The sequence below is a fragment of the Hippocampus zosterae genome, chromosome 2, assembly GCF_025434085.1.
Source record: "Hippocampus zosterae strain Florida chromosome 2, ASM2543408v3, whole genome shotgun sequence".
Classification (NCBI taxonomy): domain Eukaryota; kingdom Metazoa; phylum Chordata; class Actinopteri; order Syngnathiformes; family Syngnathidae; genus Hippocampus; species Hippocampus zosterae.
In genome coordinates this window covers 35720620-35742045 of record NC_067452.1, presented here as the reverse complement: position 1 = coordinate 35742045, position 21426 = coordinate 35720620, and the positions used below count along the sequence as shown (strand labels likewise).

General features: G+C 43.4%; 1 protein-coding gene across 1 annotated transcript; it reads right to left on the bottom strand.

Moving 5' to 3' along the window:
- Positions 1–144: 144 nt before the first annotated feature.
- ctnnbip1 (catenin, beta interacting protein 1) lies at positions 145–20452 on the bottom strand. The gene is made up of 4 exons (XM_052051935.1): positions 20292–20452; positions 8920–9034; positions 8680–8770; positions 145–2292 (listed from the first exon to the last, which is right to left on the bottom strand). The coding sequence occupies exons 2-4, from the start codon at positions 9013–9015 to the stop codon at positions 2234–2236; spliced, it is 246 nt and encodes an 81-aa protein (XP_051907895.1). The 5' UTR covers positions 9016–9034; positions 20292–20452; the 3' UTR covers positions 145–2233.
- Between the last annotated feature and the right edge of the window lie 974 nt (positions 20453–21426).

Here is a 21426-nt window from a genome sequence, read left to right as displayed (position 1 = left end):
TGAGCCCCCTTAAATATTTTGAATACTGTAATAATAATAATAAATCCATCTCCATCAATGCCTTCATTTTGAAAAGATCGAATATTCAGACGTATTCAGTTTATGAGGTTAGGGATTGGCAATGACATGAATAAAAGACAGCAGTCACCGTTTCAAATGCCTTTAATGGTTCAGTTGGTATAGGTTTGGAAGCTTTCAGTCAAGACATTGTGAGCAGCCAAAACAAAAAACAATGAATCGATGTTGACTGAGATTAAAATAATATACAAAGTCTCCTCTTCTAGAAATCAAAATCACAGTAAAAATCCAACAGCAGCGTGCTCTCTCTCACACACACACACATACATACACACACACACCCACACACACAGTAACAAAGGTTGCAGAACAACCCTGATAAGCAAAATGTACAGTAAGACGGCTTCAGAAGAGGAAAACAAGTATGCATAGACAAAAACGAACAAACAAACAAAAAGTCAGCAAAGATGTTTCTTTGCTGTTTAAAATGATTGCTAAGGACATTGGGGCGGGGGGAATAAAAAGCGCACAACGGTCAAGGTGAGACGAGGCGAAGCTCCTCGGCAGACGTGCGAGACGTTCAAACATTGCAATGACATCATTAAATTATACCAAGTGTAGTCAAAACATATTAAATAGTGAGCGCAACTAGAAAAGCACCCTGATTAGTTAAGATCAATATGCCGAGTCGAGTAAAATACTTTTTTTTTCCAGTCTGAACAGAATCTGTCTGTTAATTTATATTTTTTTGCCAATCTCCCATTTGATAGTAGTGCAATAGAGACAATACAAACAAAAACAGTACACACACAGTTCTGCCGTTTTGGTTGCTTGTAGTTAAAAGTGAACAAATACTTTTGATCACTGCAACGATAGGTTTGAGGAACAGGAATCGGTTCAGTAAACAATAAATTACATGTCTTTTTTTTTAAAACAAATGTTTCAATGTGCTAAAAAAAAAAGCACACAATCACTTTTCCCAAGTAACTGTACAAGAAAGCCCCCCCGCCCCCACCCCATGTCACAATAACCCAAAACCAACAACTGCCATGCTTTAGGCAGAATGTGCACCTGTGTCTTCTCATGTAATTTTTTTTTTTTGTTCACACTCGTTCAAAAATAAAGCAGCACAAGCGCAAAGTGGGGCTTCGGTTCAAATGTGGGGAAGGGGGAGCGAGGGGGTTTAAAAAAGAAAATCCCCTTCCACGCAATGTTTTACACATAAATCACACTGATCCTGTCACCGGCTATAATCGGCCACCGGTGATGAATGGCGAGTCTGCTGTGAACGTGAACACCTGCGCGCACATCAGCGAGCTGCTCGCTTTGGCATGCGTGCATTGAACCAAAAAAGAAGAAGGGGTCATGTGTACGCTGCTATTAAAAAAAAAAAAGTGTCCTTCAACACTGAGCTTTCCCAAAAGTGTTCGTTTGTAAGCCTTTAGACATGTGCTCTTTGAAATGCGTGTGATGACCATGTTATTTTTTTCTACATCTATTTCGGAAGAGAATACGTCTAATGCCGGCTTCATATTAAAACGCATGGCCGAGCATTGACAAATGTGTTAACGTAGAGGGAATTTTGTTTTTTTTTCTTCAAAACTCCCTATAGTGTGCAGGCATAGATCTTTTTGACCTCGGAGGTAGGAATTAACATGGCCTTGGACAAAACCTTACTCACTGCCGTAATGTTGACGGGCTCGGCGGTAAAACTGTGATGGTCAACAAGACAAATCAATACCTGGTTGGAGGGGGGACACACACCAAAGGAATGGTCCGTGTTTGCCGTTGAGTGACAAGACGATCGGTAGAACGCTGCCGAGACTTTATGTCGCGACTTTCTGAGAGGAGCAGCGGGTGCTTATAAAAAGAAGCCCCAAAGATCAATCAAGACACAGTCACTTCACATCGCTGCTTCTCACTTGATCCAACACGTGACCGACAAAATAAACAAACAAACAAACCAAAAAAAAAAAAAAAGAAACTACATTTGATGTTCATCCACACAATTTGGGCATTACCACACTCATCCACTTTGACGGATGAGCAAGGAGTTGACCCGCGGCGATCCGCTTTCAGTGTGTCTCCTCCAAATTGGAAGGTAGACAGACAGAACAGGTCTGCCCATCCCTTCTAGGTCGATCCTTCACACTTGAGCTCATCTGTGTCATATCCGGGGACAGGTGGGACGGGATTGGGGTGGGGGGCTTCGTGGTCACTGTCGTCGATCCTCCGTCTCTGACCTCGAGAACGCCATCACTACGTCCTCTGCGCCTGTCAGACAAAGAGTCAGACGGGACACGTTTTTGGAAGATGATTTTGCAAGTTCAATCCGTCAGCATATCCCCCCCAGACGTCAGTTGACCTTCAGCCTGAATCGGGCTGTCTGCTGTATTGCTGCTCATTAAATACTGTATCGTTTATTATTGAAGATGGTTTGACCTGATTGGTTTTTGACCACATTAGGACAAATCCAGTCTTGACTCATCTCATACGAAAGGATAATCTTACAAGGCAATCTTATAAAACACTCGTATCAAACTAAAGACCTGTGGGCCAGATCTGGCTCGCCATATCATTTTGTGTGGCCCACGAGAGCAAACCAAGCCTGTCAACTTTTCCATGATGCTTGCTAAAGTCTGAACCATCCATCCATTTTCCGATCCGCCTTATCCTCACAAGGGTCGCGAGGGGTGCTGGAGCCTACCTACGGGGTGAACATGCAAACTCCACACAGGGAGGCCGGACCTGGAATTGAACCCGGTACCTCTGCACCGTGAAGTCGACGCGCTAACCAGTGGACCACCGGGCGGCCTAAAGTCTGAACGAAAAATTTAAACTTTCAAATGTAATAATCCATCATTGCACAGAGATATTGCGAGCAGTATGTCATTCCGTACTCATTACATTAACGAACCATTATACTTGACTTCTGATTTCAAAACGAGTTAACCACCTATTTGTTTTGCACTGTATATGTAATATGCGGAGGTGATCAAACATTTATACGGTTTCAAAAAATTCACAGTTATAATGGCCCACCATTTACCAATTTATGCAATTTACCGGTCGATCTACGTCCCAACCCTCACCTATAGTCACGAGCTATGGGTCGTGACCGAAAGAACGAGATCCCGGATACAAGGGGCTGAAATGAGTTTTCTCCGCAGGGTGTCCGGGCTCTCCCTTAGAGATAAGGTGAGAAGCTCGGTCATCCGGGAGGGGCTCAGAGTAGAGCTGCTTCTCCTCCACATCGAGAGGAGCCAGATGAGGTGGCTCGGGCATCTGATTAGGATGCCTCCTGGATGCCTACCTGGTGAGGTGTTCTGGGCATGTCCCACCGGGAGGAGACCCCGAGGAAGACCCAGGACACGCTGGTCTGTGGACTATGTCACCCAGCTGGCCTGGGAACGTCTCGGGATCCCCCTGGGAGAGCTCGAAGAAGTGGCTGGGGAGCTGCTGCCCCCACGACCCGACCCCGGATAAGCGGTGGAAATTGGATGGATGGATGGATAATGGCCCGCTCAGGGAAACAGTCACTACAATGTGGCCCACTACAAAAATGAGTTTGACACCCCAGTTAGAAGACAAGATTTCGGGCAATTGGCAACCTCGGCCGGAAAGAGGCAAAAATAACGACAGAAATCGGCTGATTTGTCGTTGCGTACCTGGCCAAAAGCAGTGTTAGAATTGGGGGCTACCATTTGATCTGCACCATTCATTAAAAATCTACAAATAACCAAACAGCGCTGAATTTAATTACAGTTTATGTGGAAAATTCTCCATGCGATCAAATCTGTTGAATCATCATTTTAGCTTCACCTCACAAACCGTCCATCAAAACTGGACACGAATGAAAAATAATCGAAAGGAAGTCAATTAACATCCAACAACACCCAGCCATGTGCACATCTATTCAGGTTCCAATTGAAAAAGGCATTTCTTGTTCAACTCGTGATCTGGTGCATATGTCAATAAGCTGAATGTTGACATTGACGCCGCTAACACCTTTTCAGTCACGAAGAAAGCAGCAGCTAGTGATTGAAAAAGAAAAAGAAAAAAGCCGTTATCTCTACAGCCCCCCCAGTGCCTGTTGGACTTAATTACTGTGCAGATATTGAAGTAGGCCAGAAACCTTGAGCTTTCTCCTTTATTTAGCACAAACATCAGACACTCCTCAACAGACTGAGACAATTATGTTTCTGTATGGCATTCAGGTCGAGCTTGGCAGGGCGTTCCCCCCACCCCCTCCTCTCTCTGTGCTTTTAATGTGAACTTTTAAGCTTCATGTCTTGTGGGAGCACACTGGCCGACTAAATGAGGTTATGGTAAAGAAGCCGGCCAAAAAGCGAAAGCAAACAGGAGACGGCGTCTTGATATTTGAACAATGAACAATTACGCGACACCTCGCGTTCGGCCAAAAAACATAACAACACAAAACAAAACGTTTAAAATCACTTAGCTTGAGCAGAAATATCTAAAAGGGACGACGGGAACTTGGAGGAGGGCCGGCAAAGTGACTCTGTTTCACTTTATGAGTCATGTTCGGACCTCGCTCGGCCACAAACGAACACGCACACCGTTCGATACACAATGAAAGGCGACACAAAGAAGCTGCGGCTGACGCACTGGAAAGGCCGGGCCTCTGAAAGGCGTTGCCAGGCGACAGATAATGGCCAGAATGCTGCAGGAAAAGTGCTTTTAGCTCGTTTCAACACAGCTCAGTTGTCTGGCAATAGTTGGGAGATGTCCCCTTCTGGGTCGGGGATTACAGCAACAGCGGCGGTAGAAACAGCTTCCAAAAACAGGCATGTGATCCCATTTGCACAACGTAAACACTGCGAGGGGAACAATAGCTGCGGTTGCTAATGTCCTCAGAAAGACACTTTGGTGAGTTGGTTTTCAAAACACACAAATGAAGATGGATCACCGCTAAAAATCACTAAGTGTAAGATTTTAGAGAGTGTGAAGGACTCGCAAACATCAACTGGGTTCAAGTCAGAGAGATGGAGTCTTTTTTGATGAGGAGGCATTAGAAAGTTGAGAAGTTTCATCCTCTGAAAAAGAAGCCCAACTTAATGTGAAAACGAGGAAGGTGCAGAATGTTTCCTTCGTCGTGGGCCAAGTATTATTCTTGCTTCTGGGTCACAATCTGCGACTTCAAGCAGGTAGAGTATTTTCACGACCATAAGACGTACATAAAAGGCTTAAATTTTCTCCAAAATGGATGGGGGCGGGGCTAATAAAGCGGGTCATTTTATATATGCATCGAAATCCATAATCTGTGAATGCTGTTGTGCGACTTCAATGGGGGGTCCGCTAGATTGACTGATGTTGCGACGACACGGTGCTTATTTTGAGGAAAGGCGGATGCAACTGAGGACGGCATGTGGACATTCAAGTGGGAAGGGTGGGCATGACACAGGACGCTAAAAGCACCCCCCGCCCCCAGAAGGTGCCGGGACGTGCAGTGTGCAAAACATCATCGGGGAAAAAAAATGGCACCTATAAACGGAAACGCTTGCGAGGCACAGCCGTCCAACTTCCGCTGCGACCGCAGTAAAAAGTGCAACGTTCTGCGTTAAAATAAATCTAGACGCTTACTCGGAGATTTGAATTCTATATTCTGCCGCTCTGCCAGCCTCACTTGGCTTCCACTACCGACTGTTCTCTCAACCAATCACCACATTCTTAGTTCACCCGCTTGGGCTACGGCAAGTGAAACGGGACACGCATACTTTGCCTTTTGAAATGCAACAAAAAGATTGCCGACAAACACATGCACAGCCCAACCACATCACCAACATGCACGAGGTGCCGCTCGTTTTCGACATCCCGGTGAAACACATTGTAGAGAAGAAGTGCACCAGTATGGGTGAGATACGCACCGTATTTTTTAAGCTAGCAAACATTTCACCATACCAGCGTCCACTTTTCATTGGAAACCCAGCCTTACACGACAGGTTTGCCTTATTGAAAATTGTTCATCAGAAACAGGACATTCCTTTAACTTCAAGGTCATCAAGTGAAACAAGAGCCCATAACAGTATTTGTGCAGGAGCAGATGCGACTGACAAACGAGAATTAAAATATCACACTCTGGCTGTGTAATTAACGCTCCAGCTAGCTTCTTCTTCCAATCTACCGTTGCAATGTGTCGCGACAACACCGAAAGCCCACAGGGGAGCTTAAGATTTCCTGGGACAAGGGATGTTGCTATGGCAACTCTTCTCCGTATCTCTGCGCCTTTGCTGAGGAGTCCTCCTGTTTCTGGGGCAGAAGAACTTTACTTTGTTAAATAAGGATAAGGAGGACCAGTGGTCTCACTTACTGTTTAATTAATTATTATTATCATTCAACCAATGCTGAATTTGAATTAAAACAGTTACCCTCATTTTTATTTCGATAATATTACCACAAGATATTGTATTTCAGAAATTGTTTTTTCTTATTTTTAACTAATTCACTCCCAAAGACGTTTTTAAACATCTTTTCAGACTTGGTCCAGAATTGTCTGGTATTGAATGAGTTAATTGGGATCTGGAAGGAATCTAGTCAAATACAAACCGCAACAAACCGTAGGGTATCAACAGCAGATAAAAATAGATAAATAAATCAAAGAACCCATTTTCAAAACCATGACAGAAAAGCTGCCCCCGCTCGGCCTGATTAAAATTGCAAAATATTTCGTCTTTGCGTCTATGGTAATGAGCCAATTAAAAATAGGTCCAATGCAAATCTCTACGAGCAACGCCCGTATTGATGTTTCAAGTTTCTGCGCAAAGAGGAAACCGCAGCTTGTGTTAGAGAAGCGGGGCCAGATTACATTGAACCCCCCCCTCATTCAAAATGAGAAATTGCTTGTCCAACTCAAACTATACTGAGTGCAGCACGACTCATCATGATTGTTGTGGCCCTGGCGCCTAATCGATGAGGCTGTGGTCTGACACATGCCACTGACACTGTTGCATCACAATGAGAACCCCCCCCCCCCACCCCCACGGGGACGCTGCTTTACAAAAGGAGCTACGTGACCATTGTGGGTTTTTTTTTTGGATGGCTTCAATGCGTTTCCAAATTATCAGCATATTGCTGTGTCATGTCAAAGGCATGACATCTTGCTGTTCAGAAAAGGAAGCCCATAACGGACACTTGACATGCTGAGACGGAGGAGTCATCATCCACCCGAGAGTCTTTCAAAATGCCAACCGCTGAAGCAAATATAGTCGCGTTACTTTTTGATCACAGTTTTCATACCAACCTGACATGGATGGCACGTGCTAGGTCATGCGACAACAAAACAACACGTGGGTCCATTAAAGATAATCACAGCAGCACAAGGAAAGAGGAAGTGGTAAAAAAGGGTGCTATCATGCTATTAACGCATTTCTGCTGCATCTGTTGTGAGGTTGAGAAAATGTCCATTTTTTCATGTTGAAGATCACACCACGATCAAGGTGTGTACAGCTTGATCCCTTTCAGTACTCCAGCTCACTTGGGAAAAAAAACCCCAACAACCTTACAATTGCAAAGAAACTTTCCTTTCCTTTCATTATCCCGCAAAAGTATATTTTGCAGTTATTGCTCATTACATTAAATTGCCTTAAATGTATACATTACAATAGCAATAACAATTACAGAGGAATCATTTCCGGATTAAAGTAGCCGTCTGATTACAAACAATCACATATAGCGGCGCGCGATTGCTACATGTAAATAAGATCAGATTGTGGAATTCATATCCAATGCGTCTCCTTTCAAATCACCTCAATGGTTCTAACGAATGTCCTTGAGCTCTGGATTGAACATTTCCAAGTGATTAAAGGCACTACAGTGAGCTCCACCAGGCCTAATTACTGCACTTTGGATAAGACGAACACCACTAATTATTTATTAGCACACAGTGGGAGGGGGGCCGGCAATCTGCCAACAGACACTGAACTGTCTCTTTCTGTGATGTATAATGGATACTCAGCACACCTTTTTGCCAGCTGTGTTTGTTCATAAGTACTGAGGGTCTCCCTACTTGCACAGATATAGATAGGGTGGGGGGGGGGGGGGGGCAGAGCAAGAACGTGCAGTACAAACTGATGTGAAATAAAAACTAACTTCCATTTGGTAAGGGCCAAAATCGATTGTTTTTTTTGTATGAGTAAAAATTGTTATATGATACAGAACATCGTTAGGTACTGCAGGCAATGGCAGGTCGGTGCATTGTTTTTTATGTAGCGCCATGAGAGTGCCATCTGATGGCAGTCTCGCGAGGAAGGCGGGGTTGGAGTGAAATGTGGTCAAAGGCGCCCTCTCGTGGCAAAATCCATCACAGCAACCTTCTCTCACTAAATCACATCTCTGAACGCTTGATCACTCTGACAGAGGTCAGACTAGCGCCGTTCAGAGCTCTGCCCGGGACATGCGTGGAAAGAGGCTGTTAAAAAAATGCACACAGGATGATTCATTCGCTTGTGTGAGTCATCCCAGAGTGCTGTGGGCCACTCAGAGGGCTTGAGTCAGGGAATCTGTGAGGTCTTCCTGGGGCGCACACGCCAGAAAAAAAATGTGTGCAGAGATTACTTCCAGTTGCGTGGCTGTCACAAAAGTGCCTCTGTGACGTGTGAATACATTAAACCGGATGCTCTGCTGCGTGTAAGTCAGCCTTACCCTGATCGATGCTGTGCTGTGGCAGCTGGCTCATCTGACTGTGGACCACACCTGCATAATTCCGGAGAAAAGCCTCTTCACTTGGCGTAAGCTGAAAATTGTGTTCACAATATATCAGAAATAAATCATCAATCTTCTTTCAGCAGTGCACAGTGGGATTATTATTGCTGTTAGACGATGTGTTGCACATTTTCCCACACCATGTAAATGAATAGAGTAACCAGAATGTGTTGCACGTACATTTGATCCCATTTTTTTGAGCATTAGCAGGACCCGCACTTTCTGCTGGATGTACATGTCTTCAGGAGACTTTCCCGGGGCCTCCTCGCGGTTCATCCCCCCTGCTCCTGTGGCTCTGCGCACACACACAAATACACACGCACACACACAGAATGAAACACAGCCACTCACTGGGCCAAGCTTGCACCTTTTCAGGCCACATGCAGTGCAAGTCACAGATATTAGTGCGGAACGTGAGGACAAGTGGACAACAATAATACCTATACCTCAACATGCACATGATGTTGTTTAATGCCGCCTGAACTGATTACTGCGATCAATTAAAAAAAAATTGATTCTAAAAACATTTGATAGCTGCAGTCCCAACTGGTGTCGCTGTGACTTTTTCTGTGGACAACAATCCACATCTATTTGGGTGCTTTTGGCAAAGGGCACTCTTGAAATTGCGATATACATAAAAAAAAAAGGTTTTTCCTTCTAAGTTGGTATCATCTGCAATTCACAGATGGCAAAGTACAGGAATCAGGATCACTAGGAGAAGCATTTTGAAAAAGTAAATGTCAAATGTTTAATCATTTCACACACTGCAAAAATGTGTACCACGCCCCCGCGTCAAATAATGTAAGCACTGATTTCCTTTTCATAAACTTTATTTTTCGGTTACATTCATGTTAGGGGCCGTTATGGCTGTTGCTCATCATGACATGCGTGCGTGCATATGCACACAGGTGCGCGTGCGTGTGTGTATGCGTACACGTGCGGTAATGGTCGATCGCGAGAGGTTGGATGGCTTGAAAAGTAGATCTTCGGTCATAAAAAGTTGGGCACCCCTGACTTAGCCATCTACATCTAGCCATGTAGGACCTTGCGCTACTTTAGCAACAGCACTGAGTAGAGCTGCATTGGAAAAAAAAACATATGTATGGGTGTTGAATATTGCAATATAGATGTTATTATGATATTGAACATAAAACTAAAGAAACGGCAGATAAAGGCATACACTTCCGTATGAAACTTAATGCACCTCTTTGTGCTACACATATTACACCGGGTATTTTTTTTCTCACGATATTTTGTGCAGATCTATGACTGAATATAAACTTTCATCATCCAGAAAGGCAAAAGGCGAGGGCAAGAAAAAAATTGCAGCTCCAATGTTGCACAGTCTGTTAAAATGACGATCTCACACCAGAACCCTGTGCACCCTTCCCCCTCCTGAGACAGGAATAAATCGTTAGAAGCTCGTCAGTCGTCCTGGCTACACAGTTGTCAAGGACTCATTAATATTTAATGTAAGTTTTTTTTTCTCCCCCTCGACAGATCTCATCCCTGCCTGCTCCTTCCATCTCTTCTTGTCAGTCTAACTAATGACCTATTTTCACTGCCATTCTGTCTGCAGAGATGTAAAATACAGGCAAAGGGGGAGGAAGTGGGGAAGGTGATAAAAAACGCTGGCAAAGCGCACACACACGCATCAAGGTCAGTTGCTGTTGCTTTAGATCCCGCCTATCGTATGCGCCAAGCATGCGGTGCAGCTTCATATCCAACCGGTGTAATGGGAATTTGACATCTAACGGTGCTAAAATGCACGCCGGCTTTTGCTAATTGAGTAAGCTCAAACTCGAAACCAAAGAGTCATGAATCTAAATGAAACCAAATATAAACCCCGGCGAGGAGAATATCAGTATGCAAGAAAGGATGCGGTCCTTCCTGAAGAATTTTGTCGTCAAGAGTCACAGTGACGCCGACGGTTCTGGCAATTTAATTGGGGCTCTTATCGATATAAAAGGGCCACTAATCAATGTTGACAGCTCTTTGATGAAGAGCGATAGTTAATTCAAGAGCTGGCTCAAATGTAAATGAAGGGTACATGGATGGAGCTGCTGTTTTGGGTGTCAGTGGGAGCATGTGAATTGACTCTGATCTGATCCCGTGCACCTTTTCCAAGGTCTGTTCTCAGTCGACTGTTGGCTTTCAGCATTATCTTCCGACATGTTAAGCGGAGTACCCGAGTTTTCGAAAATATGTACTTCAGCACAAAATTAAACTAAATATGTGAGGGAATTCATATCAGATACGAATACAAGGCCCCGCCCACTTATTCAAGGTTGCCTCTTGAAGAATTCACCCGTTCACATTATTTTTGGGCGAAACCTATTTTCACTTTTCGAAGTGGCTACCTGATATTTGTCAGAATAAAATATCCGATTAATCGCCGACAGTATTTTAAATAAACACGAATTCAAATTTAACACTTACAATAGAGAACAGTTGACATTTCACACAAAGGACTAGGCCTTTGTTATGTTAACGTGCAAAATCAGTACATAAAATTGGCAGATTTTTGAAAATGGCTATTTAATGAATTCATTTGTCAGGGCCGAATAGAGATGTGAAAGTTTTAATGTTGGTTTATTACGATCAAAACAATTGGGGGAATTATAATTAATATACTAATACAAATGAAAAAAAGGAACGATTCACTTTTTGAAACACAGAAACTGTTCAAATGTAACCCCAAATTCGTTACTTCTGACCCAAGTGTTTTTAGAGTGTGAAATATAGACTAATCTTCTAATTTGGCTTCCTATTTTTATGTGTCACGTCACTGGCCAAAGCATACCGCATCATGAGTCAAACCTGGTGGCAGATCTGCTTTCTGCACACTCCATAGACAACAAATAAATAAAAATATATTAACTTATTCAGTACCAGACAATTCCAGACCAAGTCTGAAAAGACGTTTAAAAACGTCTTTGGGAGTGAATGAGTTAAATTACAATGTTGCCTTGGATCTGGTGGATGATCAATGACTAATCGCCTAACAGTGCTTGAAAACCCCCTCCCCTCCCAAGAATGGAACGATAATACAACAAAGGATCATTAATATTCATAGCTATTTTGAGACTTGATAACATTTGTACATCTGCTTCTGCCGGGAGGTTGGGGGCTTTAATGTTCCAGATTCATTTTCTGTATGAAATAGGATGACTTGCTTGTATGAAAGGAACGTTTGGATTCGCTTGTGTGTTTGAAAATGTGGACAAAGTGTCTTAACGGCACCTAGGCAGCACACTGTCTCGAAGGTTGTAATTTGTATTCTAACCAAGCGATTAAAAAAACAAAATAAAAATATCATGCTTATTTTCTCACTGTCAATCTTAACTATGCAATTAGAGGAACAAATTAATCTCAGAAAGTCTATGGATATTCAATTATTCGTTTTGTTTATGCCTTAGGAACAGAAATGTGTTTAGCAAATGCATTTGACCACCCGGCACAAAAAGTGATGAGACTATCCACCATCAGTGCTTTAATGCCATTTTGAACAGGCAGGACATTCATCCTTTCATCCGAACACTTTAGCCTCGCTCACTGGGGCTTTTCCACGAAGTCAGAAAAGGGGCCTCAAATTCAACCATTCAAGCAATTTTTCAAGTCAAGAAGTAAAAATATTTTGGGAACAACCTATGCTGTTACTAAAGGGCAGCAATTGCATAAACCTTAAACTAACTGGATTGTTTAACACCGAGGGGCTGAATTCACAAAAGGATTGCGTGGCTTATGCGTGGTGCCATCCGATAAAAATGGAGCAAACAGCCCGTGACTAATCCATAAAGCACGCGCAGATGATGAATGGAAGGCGTCACTAACTGAGATACCAAGCAGAATGCGTCTCGGTGCGCCGGTGGTATATGTACGTATAATTAAATGAGGTAATATGCATATATTTGCCGTAGATATTGCGCACCTCTATGCAAAGGAGCCTCATTGATCAACGTAGAATTCAGTAACGCCGGCGCTAAAAGCCCCACACATTTTAATGACGCAAATAACGCCTTTAAACAGCTGGTGGATACTTGGCGCTTCTCTGTGGACAACATTTAAATTGAGGCACATTTTACAAATGGATGTCAAGAGAACTCACGTCTCAAGAAAACTAGAAAATTAAGGAGTTAGGGCAGGGGTCGGCAACCCAAAATGTTGAAAGAGCCATATAGGACAAAAAAAAAAAATGTCTGCAGCCGCAAAAAAATAAAAGCCTTCTATAAAACGTTCAATGAAGGAAAAACATGCTGTATGTATGTCAGAGACTGGAAGACTGGAGACTGTCTCAGAATTGTTGATGTTATTCATTCCTTTGTTGTGTGTTCGCAAACGCCCCCATAGATTTTATTTTGTAATTTTCTCGCTTGATTTTTTTTGTTTTTGTGCATTATTTTCGCTTTTCTGAGTGTCAGTGAAGTGATCATTAATTTCGGCGGGTTTTTTGAACGCCTCTCGAGTCGAACGAGAAGAGAAGGCACGGAGTCAGACGCAGACGTGTCTGTGTTTGTCGAGACTGTTAAAAATAAATAAAGTGTACATTTTAAAAAACCAACACCACAGCTCTCTTTTTTCGGAGATGGAAAATGTATTTATATCTATTTGAGCTATATAAGCCTTATATCAAAATATTTTTCCATTTTCAATTTTTTTTTAATAAAGCTCCAGGGAGCCACTAGATGTCGCTAAAGAGCCGCATGCGGCTCTGGAGCCGCGTGTTGCCGACCCCCGAGTTAGAGACACCATCTGAATTCAATGAGTGATGCCTATTTGGTTGTTGTGCACAAATTCCCAGGTTTCGCATGACGGGTATGTCAGTAATCTGGATGGGGGAGGGTGGATCGTCATACTGTACCATGAAAGTAGCGTATTTTCCACATTATGAAGTACTTCGGAGTATCAGGCGTGGCGCACTTACAATTCCCATTTTAAAACTGTTTTCATATATAGGGCGCACCGCATTATAAGGTGCATAGAAGCTAAAACAGTGGCTGTGCTTGCATTATGCATTAACGAGATCACAGCTGTCAAAGTCAAGGACCGGGTGCCAGATCTGGCCTGTCGCATCATTTTATGTGGCCCGCGAGAGCAAATCATGTGCGTTAACTTTCATTAGCCTTGCTGAAATCTGGACCGAATTGTCAAATTGTCATGGGAAATAAATAACGTTGACATTTTGCATCGGCCCTCCGAGGGCAGCTGTAACTCCGAAGTGGCCTGCAACAAAAATTTTTTGACACTCCTGCACTAGATGGAGCTATGCTAAAGGGAATACAATACAATACAGCTTTTTTATCTAGAGCTTTCACAACCACTGCAGATGTAAATACTTTACAGAACAAATACTACGTCCAAGAAATCAGAATATTGATTTCTGTCTTTTGAAAAAATGTGAATGCTCTAGGTGCACCAAGAAAACCTATTGTTAAAATACCTATCCCTCGTCACGGATTTATTTCTTCGATGATAAATCTGTAATTTATGAATGCCTGCGGGTGTTAAATGCAATAATTTGTGCAGTTACTACTTCCAAGTCCCACTTGCCTGCTTGCACCAAGACAGCAAAAATCTTTGGCATCCAGTCCGCTGGAGGCGTGGGGACAATTGCAGCATTCGCGGGGAGTTCCTGAATCCTGTAGCACTGGTTCATAGTATCATGATTTGTTTTGACATTCATCCTGACAAAGTCTTTTAATAGAGCACAAAGTTGCGATCGGTACACGTGCGCATTGAAGGCCGGGATTTCCTTTCAACGGATGACTGTCCCATTCACAACAATATGAACAGGCTGAACAGTTGATTACAGGCTAGTGTGGTAATAATTTTGTTTTTCCAAACACCTCTTTGTGGGGAATCTCGAATCCATCAATGTGCACGTGGAAAATAAATCATGACTTTTGGATTTGGAACAAGATAAGCAGCTGGTGCAAATAAGATGGGCCTCTTTTCAGTCTTTATTTGCCAAATTTCGACAACATTTCGAATAGACATCACAGAGTGAAATGACTGACGTTTTAAATAACACAGTGGTGACATAACATTTCCTATCTGAGAGAGAAGATGAGAAACTCATAAAAGGATATTATTAACAATTAACACCGACTGAGCTGAGTCCGCTTTCGGGGATTACATGCAATGTGATAGGTCCTCATATTTGCAGAGGGTCACCAAGGGCAGGGAGTGTTGGGCTTGGCCCTGTCCACTTGTGCCGCTTGCTAGTTGGCTGAATCCGCAGCTCGCACGAGCACAACACTGGACTGTTTTCACAAAACAAACTCCTCCAGGAAGCAGATGAAGAGGATATGAGGCAAAAGATGAGTCTCCTCCCAAAACGTTCAGTCACACTAAGTGGAGCCGAGACATATTATGACAGTAGATGTCTACGCCGAATTGTGGCTGATCTGGAGAAAACCACAGCGTGACAAATAACTTGGAATCACAAGCGAGGCGCACGAGTAACCTCAGCCAATGTGTGGGGAAACCTAAGTAGGCTGCAGGCATGGTGCAATGGGTGCCAACTGAACTGCCAACAACCTGGCCCATTCCCGGAGAGTAGCTATGTGACCACAGACTGGAATATCCAAGTCAATTCGGACAGTTATTCCGTTGAGCTGGTTTGCTGCCAACCAGCTGCACTGCACAATAATACGGCTTGGTAATGAAAACAGTGACCGAACTACCCGGGGATGTTTGTAGCTGTTTAACAGCAGAACACCGCAACGTGGTAAATGAACATCCCAATGGCGTCCTCAAATAATATTTGCATGCCTCAGACATTGCATTCACCTTTAGTGGAAGAACAGCACTGCACATTCCTGTGCTCCCTTGTGTCAGTATTTAAAATGGTTCTTAACTCCTCTTCTGATATATTTTTCAGTGATTTCAGAGGGGATGTGAAAAGGGGAATTGTACAAATGAAAATAATATTTTTGTTTTCATGTTTAGTATTTATTTTGGTAAAATGAGTATTTTGTTTTGCTTTTGTTAAATTAAGGGGAAAAAAAGACAACTACTGTTTAACAAAGTCAAAGTAAAAATGTCTTATTTCCCTAAAAGGGCTATTTCTATTCTTAAGCAGGCACAACTTAACAAAATAAAAGAGTTCCTGTGCCTCAATACAATACCTCTCTTTATTTGCTGTGTACTGGCAAAGTTAATAATTGTTATTTTCATGCACCCCATTATTGGTTGGTTGTGAGGAGTGTTGATTTGTATAAGCTTTGCTTGACCATACTAAATGAGCACTAAATGAGCCCTGCTCCCCATGACAGCCGTGCATGGGACCGGACCTTGGTCTTATATATAAAAAAAAAAAAAGTGGACCTACAGCATTTCTAGTTGAGGACCACTGCTCTAGACATTCAAATTCCTGACTGTCTCACAAAGTCATCAAATAACTCTGGTAATTATACATATATATATATATACTGTATATATATGAAAAATAAATAACAGATTTTTCCACACAAACCACAGTGACATGCAAAACTGCGTAAAAAGAAATCGGTGTGATGTTGTGAGCCAGCAGGAAAGTGTCTCGAAAAGACAGAGAATAACCACAGTTCTGAATCGTTTCATTTTGAACAAAGTTCAGCCGGTACCACAGCGGTACGTACACAACACAAAGTAACAAATTGCGGTTGATAGGGCCGCTGTCACTCGTGAATATTTTTAGAAGTGATTTTTTTTTTTTAATCGATGAATGGAATAATCAGATCAAATATTATACTGTGTTAAAGTGTATTCAAGAACTCAACGGTCCCTGCATCCATTTTGTGCTCCGCTCCACCAAGATATAATGGTGTTTACTAAACTCATTCACACAGTTTTTTTGTCCTGCCCAGCGGAGGTAATAACTACGAACGGACACAATTGGCAGTCGGCGGTGAGAAACAGATGCCAAAACCCCAGAGGCCGGAGGAAAACGCTTGCTCCGACTCACTGAATGTGGACGATCTGCCCATGTTTGAAGCCACCTCCGCACATGGACCGTGCCGACAACAATGGCTACAGTCTTGGCAAACAATGGCGATGAACTGGATTGTGCAAATGTGAATAAGTGGGTCATGTCTTGTTGTCACCACTTGAGGCATAAACTCCCAACAATCCAGCTCAAGTGAACAGATCTGCTTCAACAAAAAAAGTGATTATCGTAATACCAAAATAATAAGCTCCGCCTTGAGGTGAAATGTAACATTATGGGCGGAGGCGCCCCTCGGAGTGGGAGCCATTTATTTGGACGGATTCCTGCTGTATTGCGATCAACAACATCTTGTGACACTGTAGTTTAAAAAACGATATCCAAGGGTCTATCAAGATGAGAAACTGTAAGAACAGAGGCCGATTGAGAGGACGCGCACAACATCGCGGAGCTCTCACACCAGAACGCTGTGCAAACCTTCCCCCTTCTGGTGTGAGATCTAAATTCACATACATTCTTGCTGCTGGAGGCTGTAAATTTCCCCATTGTGGGACAAATAAAGGATATCTTATCTTATCTTATCTTAAATCTGACGGGACGCACGTCGCTGAAAAAGACGGCGTCTACACAGGAAGTTCTGCGCCTGGGAAAATGTTGACGACACGTGTGGTACTGGTTCGGGGTTTGTTGTTGACGTTTTGGTTCGCAACACAGTTCAAGAGGACTCTGCAGTCAACTCGTGTGGATAATTGCAGTTGGCGGCTTTTTACTTGTTCAAGTAGCATGCAGTGACGAGTTGGAGCAAAAGCCATTTGGGAGAGTAGGGAATGATTCCGGATTCAAAACCTGTATCCCTAGCACGGTTTTTACAAAGGAATCCGATACGTTTTATCTCATTGAGCTCATGGTTGAGTATATGGTGCCACATAGCATCAGTCATAAACGAGGCTCTGCCCAAAGTCCTTGCTGAGGGAAGCTCAAAGGAAATGCAACAGAAGCTGCCCCCTTTGAGTTCCTCCTCGGGGGTTCGGGCCGCAAGATTTCAAACGTGTGCACGTCAAGGCGCGGCATCCAATTCTGATTTGAGAATCATTCTCTGATGTCCATACGAGGGGAATATAGTTTTGATGTGTAGAACGCCATGAGGAATGTGCAAAGATATCTCAGAAGCTCTGCTGCTGAAAGTGATCCGCAGTTAGGGAACGCTGACTGACCTCACAATTGCTCAGTTTTGGAAAAAAGGAATGCTGCATTCGGGGTCAGACTGCCCTCATCAGGAAAACTCTATTAAGTGTACAGTTATTATTCATTTTACAATCAGTATTTTTTTTTTCATTAACACTTTTACTATATTAAATTACTTATGTGTGAATATGACCTAAACACCATGAATATTCAAATGTAAAAACAATAAACCAAGTCATATTTCATGGCAAATGATGGCGTAGCACTATAGTGATTTGCGTAACAGTTTATCAATTCAGTTGTACTTTTTATATTAAATTCAGTGGGATGGAAGAATCCATCTGAACGTTCTGATCATCATGCTTTGGTCATAACTGTGCAAGACTGATTGTTGATCAATTGTGTCTTGAAACATTCATTCATTCATTCATTCATTCATTCATCTTCCGAGCCGCTTGATCCTCACTAGGGTCGCGGGGGGTGCTGGAGCCTATCCCAGCTGTCTTCGGGCAGTAGGCGGGGGACACCCTGAATCGGTTGCCAGCCAATCGCAGGGCACACAGAAATGAACAACCATTCGCACTCACACTCACACCTAGGGACAATTTTAGAGTGTTCAATGAGCCTGCCACGCATATTTTTGGAATGTGGGAGGAAACCGGAGCACCCGGAGAAAACCCACGCAGGCCCGGGGAGAACATGCAAACTCCACACAGGGAGGCCGGAGCTGGAATCGAACCCGGTACCTCTGCACTGTGAAGCCCACGTGCTAACCACTGGACTACCGGGCCGCCCACTGTCTTGAAACAAGAGACGTCAAACAGAGAAACCTCCTTGGCTGCAACGACACTGCTTACTCGTTCTCAACTTCCGTATTTTCCGGATTATAAGTAACTCCGGAGTAAAAATCGCATTTTGGTCTTCTGGAGCCATCTGTCAGTTTGGACAAGTGGCGTTGAGTGACAAAAGGGCAGATGCATATTTCGAGTCAATCTAACAAACCACAGGAGGCTATTATATGGCCCCGGTAATGCTGAGAAAGTGTCAAAAGCCTGCGCTAAGCCAAGCAGGCGGGGATGGGGGGGAGTTTATCCGCAGCTCACAAGCAACTGTTGAGCAAGTTTGCCAAAATAACAGAATCCAGCCTCCGCAAGACATTCACTAAAGTTGATGCGCAAACCAGGGCACGGTTGACATATTGCGGCACATGAGAAAAGCCGCTCACTGCCAGGAGGGGGTTGCAGCACTTGACCCCAATCGGGCCGGCTCTCTCCCCAAAACTCCTGAAAGGCTGCCAGCTACGATACATAAATGGCCGTCAGCAACCTCACATGCAGAAAGCGAACACTGTGAGGCAGGGTGGCACAATGCATCCATGATCCAAAAATAGAAAAGCTGAGGAGGAGTTGAGCCATTAGCGGATTCAGACAGAAAACCAATTGAGGGGTTGGGAAAATATGAGCATAGATGCTCACTCTTTATAGGTTTTATATTTACATGCATAATTTGATAACTGAAATAGGTCCAACGAATCACAGCCACTGTGGGGCAGTACATTCATGTGTTGGGGAAAAATCCTAAAGTGTGTCACGGGAAACAATGCAATTTCACTTCATTCGTCAACAAATCAAATTAAGAACAACACATAATTTTTATCTATCTACCCATGCCAGCTCCGTATATTGACAGGCAGAAAATGCTCTGCAGGTACAATTAACCTCTACTGTAGGTATGCATGTATGCATACAGTATGCATTATACTCGATACCTTTTCTGATGTTGATTTTCAATGCTGGTGAGCTACTTTTCCCATATAAAATGTGCGCCTGAGTCCAGTAAAGGCTGGGAAACACTGTTATATCGTGATGCAGACGAATGAGTGAATCTAATTGTTGATGTAATTTACGTTCTTTTAGGCTGACAGCTACTCTGACGTTGTCACTCGTTTCCCTCGTACATCTAAATGAAATACAAATCAAACTCACGAAACGGATCTGTAAAATGTGTTTTTCTTTAAAAGAGAAAGCCATAATTGCAGTGATGGGTTCAAGTTGCGTTGCGGGACGTTCAAACTGAAGCAGCGCTGCCGCCTAGCAAGCAAGCGAACATTTTGGTCACGATTTTTCAACGTTTTTTCCCCCCACCGTGGAACACAGCACGGGCAAAGTGCAGAATAACCGACTCGCGTTTATGTATGACTTAACATCTTTTCATTTATGTATTGAGTCGCCGATTACCGCTGAGTAAAGTAGCCGATGCTAACCAGCCAAGCTAAGTGGCTAGCATGCCCGAGACAAAAGCCTGGAATGAACAAGTTCCCTTTGGGTGCGAACGCCAACCAGGTGCCGCTACTCTGCTTGAGAGCTGAAAAGCCAGCGTTCTTGAAAATACCCCGAATCCGACCACTGTCATTTCAAGGAATGAACAAAGGTGATCTTACCCCTCCTGGTCCAGCTTTTCTTTCTTGTGCGCTGTGTTTGAATGGAGCGTGTGGCGTCCTGTTCCGGGGTCACATCCCTCCTGTCGGCGCACAGCGGCGAAAACGCAGCGGTCCTGCTGCTTTGGGTAATGCCGCGGTTAGCCACACGGGGCGCTGTGCAGCGATCGCCTGGAGGGGCGCCCGGCGCTCCAGGCGAGGGCCGATGCTCAACTATAAATATCCCATGAACACACAGCCCAAAATACATAAATGACTCACTGACATGCGGCAGATTCTCCCAAAATGAAGTGAATTATGATTATTTAACGTCAACAGGCATGAAAACCGTTGTTACTTTATTATTATTTTTTTCTCTCAAAAATCTCCACCTATATTTCGAGGATATTTCGCTGCAGGGCGCACCCAAGGACCACATTGTTGTGATTGTTAATAGTACGTGAAGGTAATTGAAGTACATTTACTTTGACCAGACCTTCATACTTATCAGTACTCAAGAAAAAGCTCTCAATTAAAAAAAAAAAAGTTTGGTCCCCCTTGGCAGAGGCAACAGCTCATTGACACACAATGATGGATGGATATTTTTCCGTTTTTAAACCCCCAGACAGCACAGTGGTAAAAGTGCGCATGATCTTCCAGTGCTTGTCTGACTTTCTTTAGGGCTTCCTTCCAAATTCCAAAACATCATCCTTTGATCAATTAAAGCTGCTAGATTATCCATACGTATGGATTTGTGTGTGAATGCTTGTTTGTCTGTATGTGCCCTGTCACTGACCAATGACTAGTCTTGCCTTTTACCCATAGCCATCTTAGGATAGGCCACCCCAATTATAATGAGGATAAGCATGACAGCAATAAAACCACAATTAGCCTCCTGCACGACTATTTGGGTTTACAGTGTTGAATGGTTGGCACTCAATCACATGACACATTCAAACAGCAACTCAAGATTACATTCACACCATCACTGAGTGGGGATTGAACCCACGCTGCCTGCGCTGAAGTCAGGCCAGTTTTCCACGACGCCATCACTGAGTACAGGAGTAGGTTCATCAGAATAATCTAATCATCTTTATTGGACAAGTATGTAAAACAGGAAATTTGTCTCCAGTAGTATGCGCTACGCTAGTATTGCAGT

Excerpts from the sequence above, each read along its gene's own strand:
- ctnnbip1 (XM_052051935.1), bottom strand. The coding sequence starts at position 9,015 with ATGAACCGCGAGGAGGCCCCGGGAAAGTCTCCTGAAGACATGTACATC. Across the intron at positions 8,771-8,919 it reads TCAAAAAAATGGGATCAAAT|CTTACGCCAAGTGAAGAGGC; the intron begins GTACGTGCAACA and ends CACAATTTTCAG. Across the intron at positions 2,293-8,679 it reads ACAGCACAGCATCGATCAGG|GCGCAGAGGACGTAGTGATG; the intron begins GTAAGGCTGACT and ends TTTGTCTGACAG.